The sequence below is a fragment of the Diabrotica virgifera genome, chromosome 7, assembly GCF_917563875.1.
Source record: "Diabrotica virgifera virgifera chromosome 7, PGI_DIABVI_V3a".
Classification (NCBI taxonomy): domain Eukaryota; kingdom Metazoa; phylum Arthropoda; class Insecta; order Coleoptera; family Chrysomelidae; genus Diabrotica; species Diabrotica virgifera.
This window is the reverse complement of record NC_065449.1, coordinates 121,547,394-121,565,907: the sequence shown is the minus strand read 5'-3', so window position 1 is coordinate 121,565,907 and position 18,514 is coordinate 121,547,394. Positions and strand designations below refer to the sequence as shown.

General features: G+C 32.5%; 1 protein-coding gene across 4 annotated transcripts in view; it reads right to left on the bottom strand.

Moving 5' to 3' along the window:
* LOC114334919 (gamma-aminobutyric acid receptor subunit beta) overlaps positions 1–18,514 on the bottom strand; it is a 609,053-nt gene that overhangs the window by 126,414 nt on the left and 464,125 nt on the right. For all 4 annotated transcript variants that reach the window (XM_050656321.1, XM_050656322.1, XM_050656320.1 and 1 more), the window contains exon 6: positions 7,578–7,715. In XM_050656321.1, the coding sequence (XP_050512278.1) occupies positions 7,578–7,715 (138 nt within the window). The remainder of the gene's footprint in view (positions 1–7,577; positions 7,716–18,514) is intronic.

Here is an 18,514-nt window from a genome sequence, read left to right as displayed (position 1 = left end):
TATATATATATATATATATATATATATATATATATATATATATATATATATATATATATATTGTTTTGATTCTACTTATTGATATCTACTTTGATTGGACTAGCTCAATTTAATAAATTTATCTCAGGGTTTTACATCATCCAATCGCAGAAATGCAAAACCAATACTCAGAAAAAACTCATGGAAAAATAAAAATAAAAAAAATAAAATATAACCGTATATTAAAGAAAAATTAATTATACCAAATAATTCAAACACAAATGTTTAATAATAGAATAAACTGTGAAAACAGACAATCTATGAATCTAGAAATGCTTGTGCAAAATAATGAAAACAATTCTGAAAAATACCGCAAATTATTTTGAAATCAAAATTACCCAGTATGAATACAAATTAAATTATAACTAGTAAACAAAAGTCAATTTAAAAATCACGAAAAAGGTTTCTGTGAAAGTTTATGTCAATTTAAAAATCACGAAAAAGTTTATGTCCCATTTCACTTGAGTCTCCACATAGAGGTCGATGCAACCAAAGAGAACCAAAAGTGTGGCAAACAGAGACTATTGACGGAGAGAACAATGTATTTTGGATACCTTAGTACAGCTGCTTTCAGTTGACATTGACTTTTCTTTTGACTTCCAAAAATAACATTTTTACTTTGTGCTTTTTATATACGGGCACCTATAAGGCTTTTTAATTTACGAAGACCGACACTTGTTACTCATTCTTCAACAGTACCTTCTATTTCAGCTCTCTAAAACACACCGCCTCTCATTCTTCTCTTGTCAAAAAGATCAAAAAAATTCTGACATCTTTCAAACTATATCCTCCCTTCCGTTCCATTCGTCCAAACAAATATCCTTACTACGTCATATATCAAGGCCTCCAAACGCTTTTGCCGCTAATTGTTCTTAGAAACACTGTCTATTGAATGTAACCGCACTGTTAACATGATAAACGCATTTGTCCAAAATTCATAGAATTATTTTAACATTATGAAAAAAAAAAAACTTATATCTTACAACACAATACTGGGTAATTGAAATCGGTATCTATTTTACAGGGTGAATGAAAAAATTAAATATTAAAAAAAAAAACTATTTTAACGTAATAGAAATTATCATACAATTAGATAATTGGATTTTCTTCTTTTTCCTCTCTGCTTTTCTTTATCTATGACAACTTCCCCGACCTTGGGTATGAATAAAAATCGAGATTGAAAAGAAAAGAATTTTTTTCAGACCCAAATTACTCAAGTAAACTGTACATAAATTCCAATTACGGACTCCTAGATAAATACTTATGCCCCCATTACTTTGTTTCATAATAACTACTAGATTTATGTGTTGTGAATGGCATCTTTCAATTATTTTATCCCTCAACCTGTTATCTATTTCATGACCTACATATTTTCTATATTTACACGGATTAGAATATGTCTTCGAGCGGAAATTAGATAAGTTTTTCCTTTTGATTGTGTGTTCGTATTTTGTCGCTACTCTATTTTCAGTTTTGATTTCTCCCGCATGTTCTGCCAATAATTTTTTTAAGTCATGCGCCATTTCTTCTTTACAGACTATTATTGATGTCTCTTCTTCCTTTTCGCAATTCCTTGATTTTATACACATATTGAACTCAACTTTGTTCTCATTCTCCTCCGATTCTTCTTCTCCAAAAACTACAGTTTCTTCCTCATCCAATATTTCAACTCCTTTTTTTGTCATGTTTGTAGACACCATTTTCGGCGCAGTACTGACATTTAAATTTTCTTCTTCCTCTTCTTTCTCTTCAGGTCCTACAATTGTGTCCACCTGTATCGGTGTTACACTTCTTTTCTTCCTATTTCTTCTCCTCCTCTTCTTCCCCTCTTTTCTTTCATCGGTGTACATCGTTTGCGATGCCACACTTCTCATTTTATTAGATTTAAAATTTGTTGTTAAAACATTTACTTCATTTCCTGTGTCCTCTTCTTCCTTCTCCTCTTTATTTTCATCTTGCTTGTTAGTCATTGATGTACACACCTTATTCGGCGCTGTACTAACTTCATGTTCATCTTCTGTTTCCTTTAAGCCTTCTTCCAGTATGTCCTCTCCAAATTTTATATAGTTGTTTTCAAAATTAATTTCCGTTCCATACTTATCCAATTCATCCATTCCAATGACAATATAAGGACATTCCATGTCCTCAATTATAAAACAATTTATCAAATATTCTCTATTTTTAAATCTCAATGTCAAACCAATAGCCTCATTCGTAGTCGAAATCTTTTTTGAATTAGCACTCACTAACCTTATTCGAGAAATGTTATACTTTTGAGAATTTAGTCCTAAATCCTTTATCAATTGTTTATTAACTAATGATACCTCTGAACCATTGTCCAAAAGGATATCCAACTTTTTATTTTTAATATACCCCTGTACCATAACCAAATTATTGCGCCCGTATTCAACCTTTTTTTTCGCTAAAGTGATAAATTCCCTAGGGTGAGTATATATTCCTGAATTTGATTTTATCCCTGTTTTTAGTGAGTGCTCTCCCGAAAAGACGGCCCTGCTCTATTGCTTTCTACTTTCACATTGTCTATTTCTTGGTGTCCTTGTTCATCTTCTCCTTCTCTGATTAAACTTAGATTGTTTATTTCTCTGTTTTGTTCTCTTCCTTGTCCATTGTGGTTGTTATATTGGTTTCCTCTGTTAAAATTTTCCCTTCCTGTATTTGGCTGACATGGTTGACTGTTATAATTTCTCCCATTGTTTTGAAATCTATTTTGCTGATATCCATTTCTATTCTGCTCATATCTATTTTGATGAAAATTGTTTGTATATCTTTGACCTTCGTTATCCCTATATCCATTGTATCGGTATGTATTTTCATTACGAGACGGTCTGTAGTTTTGTGTTCGGTTTGTTTGGTTGTTCCCATTGTTTTCCGTTTGCCTACGTGTCCTTCTTTCTTTTCTTCGAGCCTCTCTTACAACTAAGAACTGGCATAAACTGTCCATGTCCCTATATCCTTGCAAGGTGACATAGTCTTCCATTGTATTGTCAAAATGTCTTGCTATCAATTCAACTAGCTGTTCTTCCGAATAATTATAATTTAAATATTGCCCACTAGCGTATACTTGTAATGCATATTTCTCTTCGGACATTCCTAGTTTTTCATCATATTTCCCATTTTGTAGTTCACTATTCACGACCATCTGTTTCTCTTTTTCCCAATAATATCTCAAAAATTTTCTTTCAAATTCTTCCCAATCTTGTAACTCATTTTGCTTACTCTCGAACCATAATGCTGCTCCATCCTTAAAATGATTCCTTATCATATCCTTAACCTCTTCAAACTCTTCATATCCTTGTTTTTTATTTTTAAGCATCCTAATAAACGGGACTGGGTGCTGTTTCTTTATATCCCCGCCAAATTGGACCTTATTTTCTGCTCCATTGTGTATAATTACTTGTCTTCTTTCTCCAGTATTATGTTGTGTTTTTACTTCCAATAGTTTCTTATCCATTTTTTTAAATCTATCCTCTATTTCCTCTTCTCTACCTTCTACATGTTTCTCCAAATTATGTAGTTTCTTGGTAAGTTTTTCTAAATTTTGGCTAATTTCCTTTGTTTTCTGCTCTACTTCATGTTTAATCTGCTGTAAATACATTTGTACCTCCTTTTTATGCTGTTCTAGTCTCTGCTCCATTTGTTTAAAACCTAGATCTTGTCGTTTACTGTTTTCGTCTATAAGTTTTTCTATTCTTTCTGCTTGTTTTTTACTGTTTTCTTCCTGTCTTTGACTGTTTTCTTCCTGTATCTGTAGCATTTGTAATATCCTATCCATTGTTGACATTTCTGTGGTACTCTCCTTGATTGTTGTTTCTGTAATACTAATTTCTTCGTCTACATTTTCTATTCCTTCCTCGCTATAACGTTCTTCTGTTTCCTTTTGTTTTTTGTTGAGTCTTGTCTCCATTTTCTTTCCTTTTTCTGGACTTAACAATGTGAACGTACAAACCAACCGAACTATTAACTTTGCCTATTCCACAAGAATGTTGATCAAATAAAAATATCTAGTTATGTAAAAAAATTGTTCCAAGATTATTCAAAGCGAAAAAGGTTTGAATAATAAAAATCAAAAATACTTTGTCTAAATTTGGCAGAGAGAAAAAAAAATTAGAAAATCCTGTAAGAATTTATATATTTTCCAGTACACTTTGTCTGGGTATTGGTGTTTCTGCTTTTGCCTCACACGCTTGGGCGACAATATTGTTTTGATTCTACTTATTGATATCTACTTTGATTGGACTAGCTCAATTTAATAAATTTATCTCAGGGTTTTACATCATCCAATCGCAGAAATGCAAAACCAATACTCAGAAAAAACTCATGGAAAAATAAAAATAAAAAAAATAAAATATAACCGTATATTAAAGAAAAATTAATTATACCAGATAATTCAAACACAAATGTTTAATAATAGAATAAACTGTGAAAACAGACAATCTATGAATCTAGAAATGCTTGTGCAAAATAATGAAAACAATTCTGAAAAATACCGCAAATTATTTTGAAATCAAAATTACCCAGTATGAATACAAATTAAATTATAACTAGTAAACAAAAGTCAATTTAAAAATCACGAAAAAGGTTTCTGTGAAAGTTTATGTCAATTTAAAAATCACGAAAAAGTTTATGTCCCATTTCACTTGAGTCTCCACATAGAGGTCGATGCAACCAAAGAGAACCAAAAGTGTGGCAAACAGAGACTATTGACGGAGAGAACAATGTATTTTGGATACCTTAGTACAGCTGCTTTCAGTTGACATTGAATTTTCTTTTGACTTCCAAAAATAACATTTTTACTTTGTGCTTTTTATATACGGGCACCTATAAGGCTTTTTAATTTACGAAGACCGACACTTGTTACTCATTCTTCAACAGTACCTTCTATTTCAGCTCTCTAAAACACACCGCCTCTCATTCTTCTCTTGTCAAAAAGATCAAAAAAATTCTGACATCTTTCAAACTATATCCTCCCTTCCGTTCCATTCGTCCAAACAAATATCCTTACTACGTCATATATCAAGGCCTCCAAACGCTTTTGCCGCTAATTGTTCTTAGAAACACTGTCTATTGAATGTAACCGCACTGTTAACATGATAAACGCATTTGTCCAAAATTCATAGAATTATTTTAACATTATGAAAAAAAAAACTTATATCTTACAACACAATACTGGGTAATTGAAATCGGTATCTATTTTACAGGGTGAATGAAAAAATTAAATATTAAAAAAAAAACTATTTTAACGTAATAGAAATTATCATACAATTAGATAATTGGATTTTCTTCTTTTTCCTCTCTGCTTTTCTTTATCTATGACAATATATATATATATATATATATATATATATATATATATATATATATATATATATATATATAAAATTAAATAACGGTGCTTTTTGATAATGATATAAAATACAGGGAGTTCTATTTAAAATGAGTGAGAAAATAATGTACTTGCTTTTTGACTCACCCTGTATTCAATATAGAGAAAATTAGCAATACCAATCATTTATGAAAATTTTTGACAATGAATTAAAAATATAGCACCTATTAATAATCCATTGTTTTGTGCTTATTTTTATTTATACAGTGAGTTGAACTTATTACGATTTTCATATAAAATTGGCCATAACTTTGTAATACTATGTATAACATAACGAACCTTTATATTTTTTAATGGAGAAGTTAGGAAGATTTCGAATATAAAATAAAATACAGGGAGTTCCATTTAAAAAAAACTTAAGTTTGGTCTTCTACTATGCTATAGAACACCTTGGAACATTCTAATTAATTTTGTGATATGAAGCTCAAAGTTGGCTATAATTTTTGTTATTAACTTTTATTGCTATCTATTACAATAACGAAACTACGGAGCTTTACCTCACTAATCAATCACAATGTATGTATGTACTCTAACAAAATTTAGAAAGATCAAGTGTTTTTCTTTATTTAAAATTGAGGAATTTCCTTGATCATCTCTTGTTAAAAATAGGGTTGATTATTATCGTACATGGTTATTTTTTTCATGTTTAAAAAAGTGACAAAAGTAAAAAAAAACAATAATTTAGGAATTGAATACAGCTACCAAATATATTTATTGCTTATAAATTATTTCAAGGAAAATATTAGTTATAAAATTGGGTTCATACTTTTAATGTTATTAAAATATATGCAAACGAATTAATGGAGGAATATCCCAAAGTTTTCAAGAATTGTTGTATTTTAGATTTACACTTAAATAAAAATTGTTTATATCTTTCACACTTTCATAATAGTTAAAAAGTTATGATATTAAATTATCAATAATAATTATTTTGGAATCAGTAAATAGTTTTTTCTGGATTCAATATTATTTTAGAATTACCTCTTTATTTACACCTAGTTACTGAGGTGGTATAAGTATTTATTTTAAAACAGAATTTTCAAAAATATAGGGTGAATGATAAAACTAATACGATATTCGATTTATATACATATAATTATACAATTATACAGTATGGTGCAAACGAAAGGAATAAATTCGTTATTTAGTAAACAGGTCGATTTTTATTTTTAAATTAGGATATTTTGACATATCTATCATACTAGTGACGTCATTCCTCTGGGTGATGACGTAATCAATGATTTTTTTTAATGAGAATAGGAATCGTTTGCTAACTCATTTGAAAGTTTATTGAATTCTCTATTCAGTAGTATAAACATTAACATAATTATTTATACAGGGAATCCAAAAATTTTTTTAAATTAAATTAATTGACAAAAAAAAAGAGGAACGTATGTAATTTATTTAAATCAATATAGATTTTACTGTTGCCAGAAATCAGAAAAAAAAAAAGTTTATTTCACAAATAAATATTGTTTTTCGCATAAATTCAAAGTTCAAGCCAGATTGTTCAAGCCAGATTTAAAAGCAAGTTGAATTAAATAAATTACATACATTCCTCCTTTTTTTGTGTTAATCAATTATATGCAAAAAAAATTGGGACACTGTGTAAATAATTATGTAAATGTATATAAAGCTGAATAGGGAATTAAATAACCTTTCAATGAGCTAGCACATGATCGCTATTCTCATTTAAAAAAATCATCAATTACGTAATCACGCCCAGATAGATGACGTCACTAGTATTTTGTCTATGCGAAAATATCATAATTTAAAACTAAAAATCAATCTATTTCGTGATGTTTCCGAATTCGCCGGTTTACGAAATAATGAATTTATTCCTTTCATTTGGACAATACCGTATAGATAAACTACTTAATTAAGTTTTACCATATACCAGCTGAAAATGTATTGGTTTTCGTTGGCGATCGTATGCTTAAACATAATTTTAGTAAACTAAAACCTATTTTTAAATACATTTGGTGGTTCTTGGTAATATTTTTCATAGTATCACTTATTTTATGTAATCTGATGATACAACAATGGATGAAAAAAATTAAAAGATATTTACTCTAAAAAATAATTATTTTATTCTATCTACATTAAAGGGTTACCAGGTCCCAAAATCAGGTACCTGTCGTAAGGCTGATCTCCATGGCCCTTTGCCTGTGTCCAAGAACCTTAAACTGGGGCAGCGAAACTTCGTTGGAGACCCCCACCGAATTGGGACCTTCGTTCCACTTATACCGGATGTCTCGCATGGTGTAACCGACTGCAATCACAAGCCAGTGTGCCAAACTCACGAATAGTATAATAACCAAAGGATTTTGTGTGTACCTTTTGTTATTTATTAAATAATATGACGTACAGTACTATACATTTTCTAATAAATTTAAACATCATTAATATTTCATAATACTGGAAGCCTTTAAAAGCAGTTTAGAGTATCTAGCAATAGCTATATTTGTTTGAGAGAAAAACTAAGATCATAGGTCCGAAAATTGGTTTAGAATAATTTTCTGGCATTTATTTTAAAATTTATATACATATATAGGTACATTATTATGGAAACTGTTTAAAAATAAATCACATTCCATTTTATTTATAAATTTTGGCTTTATTTAAATTATATATTACAGTACAGGACCATAAAATTCTGAACAATTATAAGGTGTAATAAAAACAATTCCTTTTATTGTCTAGCTATGAAATCTAAACATTATACGTTTGATATACACACCAATTTTCCTTGACCATTAAACTTCACAACCTCATAAAACTAATTTCTTATTGTACGTCACATTATTATATGAGAAATCCTTTGTGTAAAGTTTACTATCTTTGTGCCAAACGCGTTGGATACAAGCAGGGAAAACAACACACAGCAGCCGATTGTTTTTTGTTTTTAGCAAAATGAGAGGTAGCGTAAACAAATAAGGAATAAGCGAGATGTAGGGGAGAATACAGCACTATACCCATTGTTGTCTGCTTTGATGAGACGTTGAACTCATATAATCTTAATAAATACGTAATATTTGGTCTTATAAACAATATACAGGAATATAATACAATTTGATGTTAAGAAGCTTAAATTTACTAATTATCAAATTTAAATAGTCCTAGTATTTTATAAATTGTATTCGGAAACAGTTCTAATCTTAAAAATATATATTTGGTATAAGCATCTATACTAAAATCACAATAAAGATGCACTAGAAATAAACAAACCACGACACATTGAATGTTATGAGTAGCACTGCTGAATCATGATTTACAATGTATAAACTTTGAAAATCATTATTTATTTGGGATTTACATTGTATATACATTTGGGGGTATGGTATGGGAGTGTATGATTTGGAAGTGCTCCTCGTAACATTTCACGTGTCTTGGTTTGAATAGATTCTATACAAGTACCTGAACAAGTAAACATTATTTTGCTGTTTTCATAAATTACCGTGATTACAAATAGTTTTTAAACTTGTTCAGAACAATAACAAATTGCAGTGTAGACCAATGCAGGGTGTATATACGTGTACTTTTGCAACTTTCACCACTATGGTGCATAATAAGTTGCCACCCCCTGACTCTTAATAATGATATCAAACCAAACTCAAAAAGCTATCAAACCAAACTCAAAAAGCTGTCTTTTACTACGAGGACAGCTCAAAGCCTACAATGTCAACAAACTAAACTGTAAACGACACCAACTCAACCACTAACAAAAACATATCGTATACTGATGCAGGAAAATCCGTACCTCGAAAAGCGTTACCAAAAAAGGATCAGGCCGTAGTACTTCATGCCGAGAAGAGTTTAAAACTCTATGACCACATATACGCAATTGGTTATATCATTGGAGCCAAGAACATTTGCTCCACTTCCAGAATATCCAATAATAGGGTATGTATTTACTTATGTAATTCTGAACTTGTTAAAAAGTTGACAAATTCTAATCCATTAATTCAAATAAAGACATTTTCTCTCAACATCTCAAGGCTTATATCTCCAACCAAAAGAATCTTAATTCCAAGTATTTCACCTTTTATTTCTCATCAACTTGCTGAAAATGCTATAAAAAGTCTTGGCTTACAACTAGCATATCCCATACCATTTCTTAAAGCAGGTATCCCTGGAGATGAATACAGCCACGTATTAGGTTTCAGGCGCCAAGTTTATATAAATCCCCCTTCTGATAACTACGAACTGCAAACATCATTAACCATATTATGTTAACGAAGATAAAATATTCTTTTTGCAGATAAAATGGAATGTTTTATCTGCAAGCAAATATAACATGTTACAAATAACTGACACAATCCCCCATCTTCCATTATTTTTACACAGTCAGAGACCCAGCCTAAACTTCTAACATTGAACTTAGCCCGAACATAAATGAAAGCGACCAGTCATCTCAAATTCCAGCAACAGGCCAAAAAGACCTCCTTCAGATTCACTTAATAACGAATCTAGTCCTCCTACATCTCCGTTAGCTGAAACCTCCGAAATGCAACTTCCTTATATGCCCAATGAATTAAAAAGTGAAAAAAATCCAAAAAGAAGAAGCGAAAAACGGAGGATACTAATATATCTGGTATTACTAGACTTGACATTACTGAATATTATAACAAAAATCCACAAAACATCCTCTCCCTAAACGAAGTTTTTTCGTTTTTAGATAATAGTAAAGGTAGCAATGACTTCTACCATGAGACCCTAAAGTTTACAAACGATGTCAACACACTTCTCACCAATTAACATTTTATGTGTTAACATCTTTCTGATAGAACAATTTAATACCTTGGAATTGTGATGGGTTTTACGCCTGCCTAGAACGCATCCAACAAGTCATCCTAGAGACGGCCCCAGATATTTTTTGTCATAATCATATGGTATTCATTGAGAAAGCATATGATAAAGTTCCTCGAGATATTCTGTGGTGGGCACTCAACAAGAGAGGAGTCCCTGGTGAATAGCTAAAAAGATTCTGAGAGATATGTATGAGGGAGTAACGACTACGGACTAATATTAGGAGAGGTGTGGGAGACACTGATTAAGTTCCTCTGAAAGTAGAACTACACCAAGGCTCGGTGCTGTCCTTATTTATTCTCATTAGTGTTAGACCAGATAACAGCGAAACTAAAGGGTAGCATTCCATGGTGCTTAATGTATGCTGATGATGCAGGGTTAGTAGAAAATAGTGAAGGAGAATTAGATCTTCCACAGCTCCATTAAATAAACTTGTTAGCCAACTTGTTTCTGCATCTACTAATGCTCTTCATACTTCCTCAGAAATATGATCTGGCCCAACTTCTTTTCTTTTCTTTATTTTTTGATGTGCTTGAGCCGCTTCCTTGTTTGTTTTTTTTGGTGACTATTGATGTTACTGTCTCAGTTAATAACTGGTTTTCTGTCAAATTCTTCATTTAATAAACTGTCAAACTATTTTTTCCATCTCTTTTTGATATCTTTTCGTGAATTAGTATTTTATTATTTTCATCTCGTACATATCTAATCTGATTTATATGTGATATAATACATACTATAGTAAACGCAGAAACACATTAGAGAGTCACGGACGCGACTCGACTCTTTGCAGAATAGTCTCGCTCAGATTCCTTACGTTGTTTTTAATCTTCATGAACACATCATTACAAAGTCGCGGACGAGACGAGGACTTGATCCAATCTTTAATGAGAATCTCAAGTCGTCTACTGTCTTGTTCGCGGCGAGTCGCGTCCGCATTAACAGAGTACGACTCTCAATATTAATAATAGGATCACTAATACTAATACTTGGAATTTACATCACATACTATATCAGTCCTTAATTTTACATAATTAATAATAAATTTCTGCCCTACGTATTCATTGGTAGTATTACCTTCAATTTAATATTAACATTAATATTTAAGCAAACCACTCAGCGCTGACATCAGTCTGTCAACTAATTTCCTGTGTTTGAGTTGGTATGTATATGTATACATATAGGTCTGCACTTGGTTTCCGTAACTTATGGGCATGAGTTAGAAAACGCTATCAATTCGTCTTGTGAGAAACAAAAGGATACGATGATACGAAAGTGGCAACTTTCTCAAGTGCTGAATTTTAGATTTACTTAAATATTAATTTCAATAATATTTCTTTTATAACTTGCAGATTAAATTAATAGTTTTTCTATGCAGTGCACTACACCAAGTAGGTACCTGCCTTGTTTTGCTTTGCCTAGAACTTTAAAAAACTTCATAACCAACGTTTCAATCTAAACTTAGTATAGTACTTAAGTAATATTACAATCAAGTATGTACGAATATTTTAATTAAAAAAAAACAGTAAATCCTTTATAAAAGGTATATATTTAAAATCCCTAAAAAGGACTACATCACAATCACATAACTAGTTTTCGATTGGTTTACCAGTCATCATCAGTGTTTACCTAAAATGAATATAACCTGATAAAATAATGCAAAGATATTGAAATTTTGACTACGGTTAAAAAAGCTGTCGGTTGTACTCACGTGAAGTTTACATACTAACCACCAAAATATAGTTTAATAAAAATATGTGGGTCAAAGCCCTATAAAAGTGGTCCGTTAAGGAAACATCGGTTGAAAATGCCAACTAAAGCATGTATGTTTAAAGTATTTTAATATTATGCCCCAGTTAACATCTGAGCTGTGGTTTGACTTGATTACATGGTGAAAGTCTGGTAGTAAGTGACAATGAAATGGGTAGAGACCTCAGAACGACGACAAGACAGAAATGACAGTTTCACAGGAAGTTGAAAAATTAGCCTGCCATATTTAAAGACTATGGTGTATATTTTGTTAAAATTAGAAATGATGTAACAACACACTCCAATGTGAAAATAATCATTTGAAATTCAGTAAACTAGATGTTGTAGCTAAAAATGTATTTGAGTATTCTGTTAGTGGCGGTGGATAGGCAAACCACATTACACAAATGTTCGTATTCGAGAACTGAAGTCAGTGATAAAATCTTTTTGTCAGAAGACCTAAGATTTAAAAAGCAATTTTGTGTTAATTTATAGTTATCGAATTTATTTAACTTATTGACAGCTGTTGGAATTTGTGTAAATTTAAAAAAAATCACAATGGGGGTGACTGAGGTGTAAAAATATCTTAAATAATCTAGGGGGATGTATCGTTAAGGAAGCAGAAGCTCAAACTTAGGCAACTAATTCCTGAAGACTTCGCAGGCTGCCCGTATCCCTAAGGGTCCAAAAACCAAAACCGTCGTAAGATGATGACAGTGGGGGCTGGAGGGTATGAAACGTCTGTGAGGAAGTTAATGAGAAAGGAACATGAACGGGACCCAGAAAGAAAATTAGACTTGTGATTTGGTTTTACTATAGATAAGTGTTATATGTTGGTAATGGCAGATTGAATAGGTAGGGTGAAAATAGTCATATGTAGAAATATGAGGGTGGGTTGTATGTAGATGAAAATTTATATAATGTGGATGTCTGTGGATGATGATGTCATTAACTTATATGTATGTTATGGATAGATAAAAGTGGTTTGATGGCTGAAGATGAAAAAAAAAGAATATTGTGGCTTGTATCAGATGAATTATAAGTGTGAATGTGAACGAAGCCGTAAAGGGGGGGGGGTGAAGTCTTATTGTAAATGTGTTAAGAAAAAAGTGTTGTCGATGAAGTGGTTGGAAGTCCTGATTGAACGAAACATGTCGATTGACACAATTCGGACTTTTTTGTTTTTCTTTGATTATTTCTATGTCCTCGTAAAAGCCTAATTTTACTAATTTTAAGAAGTCTTTCTGTGCGGTGTTGTGAAGTAGAGCGACGTCATCTGGGATATTCAAAGTATGATTTTTGTGTTTGAGATGTTGAGAAAAGCTAGAGGTATTCTCTCTTTTGGTGTGTTCAAGAGAGCGAGAAGCAAGTGATCTACAAGTTCTTCCTATGTAAGTAGCGTCACAGTCAGAACATTGTAGTCTGTAGACACCACTACGATTCATGTAATTGATACTATCTTTGGAATTGGATAGAGATTGTCCTAAATTGTTGGATACTTTAAAAGAAATTTGGATGTTGTCTACTGATCTTTTGATAATATTCGAAATATCCCCAGATAGCCTATCTTGGTGAAAGGGTATAGAAGCATAAGTAGGTTTGGTTGTCGAATCCCTAGGGAACTCAGCATGTCGTAAGACTTTAAGCTGTCTTTTATAAATGAGCTTATCTATGATATATGGATCGTAACAGTTATTTAAGGCTATTTGACGAATTATGTTTAATTCTTTATTGTAATTGGATTGTGATACGGGAATGGTTTCAAGGCGGTGTATGTAACTGTGAAAGGCGCCAAGTTTGTGTGACATTGGGTGGTTAGAGGATGACATTAACCGTAGTCAAAATTTCAATATGTTTGCAGTATTTTATCAGGTTATATTCATTTTAGGTAAGCACTGATGATGACTGGTAAACCAGTCGAAAACTAGTTATGTGATTGTGATGTTGCCCTTTTTAGGGATTTTAAATATATACCTTTTATAAAGGATTTACTGTTTTTTGTATTACATGGTATTCAGCCAACTAGAGGAAAACTTTTTTCCTTGTGAATTTTAATTTTAAACTATGAATAGTAATTATTATTTATGTACATGTACATATACAAAGTTTGGTTTGGCTAAGTATATGAATTTTTTTATAGCTCAAAGGTATTAAATGAGAATGCCATCGTCAATTGTGAAAGCAGATATTTCAATAGGAAAAAAACTTAGGATCACCATTCTGACAAATCCCTTGGATCGTCGTTACTAAGAGAGGAAGAAAATTGTTCACCAATTGAGATTACTTCTTCAGATATGTTTTTATTTTATTTATTATTTAGCGTATGGACTTTCACAGTACGATAAATACACAAATATAATATATTATTCAAACACTAAAATAGAATTAATGAACCTAAATATTAATATCCAATTACATAGCCATTCAATTGCTTCTGGGGAGCATTTCACAAATCTGAAACACAATAACTTGTGGTCATTGGTGTGAAACACAATGGTCTGTCTAGGTGATCCGCAATTTTGGGGTTCTGGTACAGCTGCCCAATTCGATGTTATTTTCAAATTACAAAAAAGAGCAATAAGATATCTGTTTGGCCTCAGTAGAACAACACATTGCAGAAGTTATTTCAAAGATCACGGAATTTTAACCCTTTCATCTTTGTATATTTTAGAAACTGTTTGCTTAATTCGTAAACATCTACATGTCTTTCCACCAAGACCTAATCATGACTACTTCACGAGAAATTCTACGTTTGACGTCTATTTGCCGACCCCGTCCTCGTAGTTAGTAAAGAAATCGATATTATATTCCGCAAAAGAAATGTACAACCATCTCCCCCTACAACTAAAATCTGCACCATCTTTCCACAAATTCCGTAAACTGACAAAAACCTACCTGTTTGAAAGACCATATTATTCAGTAGAAGATTTTTTTAGTCAATAACTAAGAAATTACAGTACCCTTTGCACAAGTAGTATTTTTATTATTTTTATCTATATTTGGGTGTCATATGCAGCAGCTTAACTTTTTAACTTTTAAACCTTTTTTATTAATTATTAGGTACACTATGCATTTGCAATTTATTTAAATTTTTGCAATTGATTAAGTCTGTTTTAACTTCATTATTATTATTATTATTTAAATATGTTGACGATTTATGTAATTTTAGTAAATTGGATTGTTACTGTTTTGTTTTTTTGACTATTTACAAGCTTTGTCGATAAAATTGTAAAATTTTTCATGGCAATAAAGCATACTTCTATTCTATTCTATTCTAATCGCACTGTGGACTTTCCTTACGACCCCATCTGAACAAAGAAACAGCACATTTACCATGTCCGGTACGTATGCGATTAAGCCTCGCCCAGGTGCACCGGGGCAGACCCGATCCGATGAAACCCTGGGTTGTGGTGGATATCTGAATATAATCTGCTACTATTGTTGGCATTCATCTTGTGGACCATTGCCTTTGTATATCATAGGAATCACTAAAGGCTGATTCACATAATAGCTCAGGTCACGCTCCGCTCACGGTCAGCTCAAGCCACGATCAAAATATTCTCTCGGAGAAACCACGCAGTCAAAAAAAAGGGACGGAACTTGACCGTCGTGTTTAGTGCGGATAGCATGATTAAGATGCGTGTAAGAATAGTTGACCGAACCTTGAGATGAGCGTGAGCGGACCGTGACCTGAGCTATAATGTGAATCAGCCTTAATTGTTCGGGCAGATCTGATTGGAAGATTTCTAGACCTTAGTCGCTGGTGCTCTTTTTAGATGTCTGGTATGTCTTGATGGATTGGTAATTGTATGTTGGCTACAATTTTCTGGTACGCTCTCACTAATCTCACTAGATCTGGTGGAGCAATATTGCTGAAAATAGGCAGCCATCTCACTGGGGTTGATTTTATTGTTCCAGTGATTATTCTCATGGTTTGATTAAGTTGGACAGATTTTGTTTGTATGTGCACTATTTAGCCATACTGGTGCATAATATTCTGCCACTGAAATAACCAAAACTAGAGCAGAGGTCCGAAGAGTATCTTCAGAAGCACCTCAAGTTGTTTCAGCAAGTTTTGTTATTATATTGTTTCTTGTTCTCAATTTACTGGCTGCGTTTGTAAGATGGCTTTTGAAGGTGAGTGTTCTATCAAGTGTGACGCCTAGATATTTGGGGTGGTTGTATGATGTTTGATAGCTGCATCATTTAGAGTTATATTGAGAGTATCGCCCGCAAGTTGATTTGACAGGTGAAAGAGACAGGTTTCAGTTTTGCTTGTGTTAGGACGTAAGCGCCAGTTCTTAAAGTAGTTACTTAGTGTAGTTAAGTCCTCGTTTAGAGCTCATTCTTCAGCTTCCTTGCTATTATCTTGGAAGCCAATAGCCAGGTCGTCTGCATAAGCGAATTTTCTCGATTTTGTTTCAGGTATATCTGCCGTATAAAGGTTAAATAACACTGAGCCTTGAGGTAAGCCGTTGTTAAGTTTTCTAACGTTATTCCGTGCATCATTTAGATATATCTGAAACAGTCTGTTAGTTAGTAGATTGTTTATCAGCTGACAAGTTTTGAGACAGGGTATGATTTTCATTAACTTATAAATAAGGCCCTCTCTGCACGCAGTGTCATAGGCAGCCGTAAGTTCTATAAATATTATAACAGATTTTTCACGTCTTTCAAAGCCAGCTTCGATGAATGTAGTTAAGGACAGCACTTGGTCACAGCAGCTTCATCCTCTTCTAAATTCAGCTTGCTCAATTGGTATAGCGCCCTTAATAGTGTTACATATTCTATTATATAAGAGTCGTTCTAGTAATTTATAACAGCAACTGAGTAAGGCGATAGGCCGGTAACTTTCAGCCAGCTTGTTGTCTTTGCCAGGCTTCTATATTGCGATCATTTTTGTTCTTTTGAATTCTGGAGGTAGCATAGCTGTAGTCACAATGTCGCTAAATAATTTCTTTGAGCCACTGTCGTGTTTTTGTACCAGTGTGGACTATAAACTCAGGATATATTCCATTGAAACCAGCTGCTTTTCCCGTTTTGGTTTGGTTAACCGCTTTGTTTATTTCATCCAATGAGAAGGCACGTGAGGATTCTGATATTGCGGGGGTATTTACTTAAAGTTGTTTAAGAGCTTTTTTTACGGTCGATGTATGAGTTTTCTCAGATGGAGCTCGAGAGTTCTCAATTATTCTATTGGCTATCTTATTTGGCTCAATTGTTTTTTGTTTAAGTATTGTGCTCTGCTTGCTTCGCCCAGTTTGCGGACCAGCCCCCATGCCTTCCGACTGGAACGGGAGAAATCAATATGTTCTACGGTAGACTTCCATTTATTAAGTCTAGTTGAATCCAGTGACTTGAGTAAGTTGTCACCAATTTCGGGATCTTCTGATTTTAAAAATTCGTCATATAGTTTTTGGCTTTCTTCCGTCTAGCCTGGGATGTACTCCTTTTGGAAACCTCGGGGGATATGTTTTTTGACAATAGAGATAACGATTCCTAAAATACCTGATATGGTTTATTGTGTTTAACAAAAAGAGAGCCCAGGCTCTCAAACCTGCAAAATTTGGAATCAGGTTGTACATGTTGTGTGCGCTTTAACAGAAGATACAATAAAGAAAAGGCGATTGAATGTCTTCATGCTCAGGCTAATGTTATGAAACAATTAACTAAAAATGTTTGATCTACTACGATCGGAAAAACTGTAACAATACGTATTACCAGCTTTGATAGAGCTAGAGCTGCTTTTGGGTATCAGATAAGAAATCATAACAGTTGACGGTTAATACAGAGTAGGGATGAAACACCGAACAATAATATTCTTCTTCAAGTGCAATCTCCACTACGGAGGTCGGCAATCATCATAGCTATTCGGACTTAACAGACGACTGCCCTGAAAAGTTCATTTTTGATGTACATCCGTACCATTCTCTCAGGTGGCACATCCACGATAATCTGCGTCATCCTTTGCTTCTTTTTCCTTGAATCTTTCCCTGCATATAAGCTGCATAATATGTCTGAGATATTCCAATTTTCTGGTTTTGATTGTATTTAAGACTTCCATTTAAGACCGAACAATAAATATACCTTTTTCTAGGAATCAAATAAAAGAATGTAAAAATAATTTTCTTAATTTCAAAGCTGTGTCCGGCATTCAGATCTCTCTAAAAGAAATCAGTACAGTCTTGATAAAATGCTACTGCAATAAAACATGATCTTCAAAATTATGTAAATATAAAAGGTCTAACGTCTTGTGCAATTGTAAATGTTAAAATATATCACCACGTGAGAATAAAGACTAATTTTTATTTTAATTACGACAATATAAAAACAAGGATTGGATAACAAAATAAAGTTTAAAATGTTTCAGTAATATACAAGAAATAATTAAAAAGTTCACAGTCATCATCAAAACATTAACTTTTCTGTTTGAGAGTTACAGACATGTTCACCTAGTAAAATGCGAATATTTTACATTCAGAGCAATGTGTGTTCATTGTTGTTTAACGTTCCTAT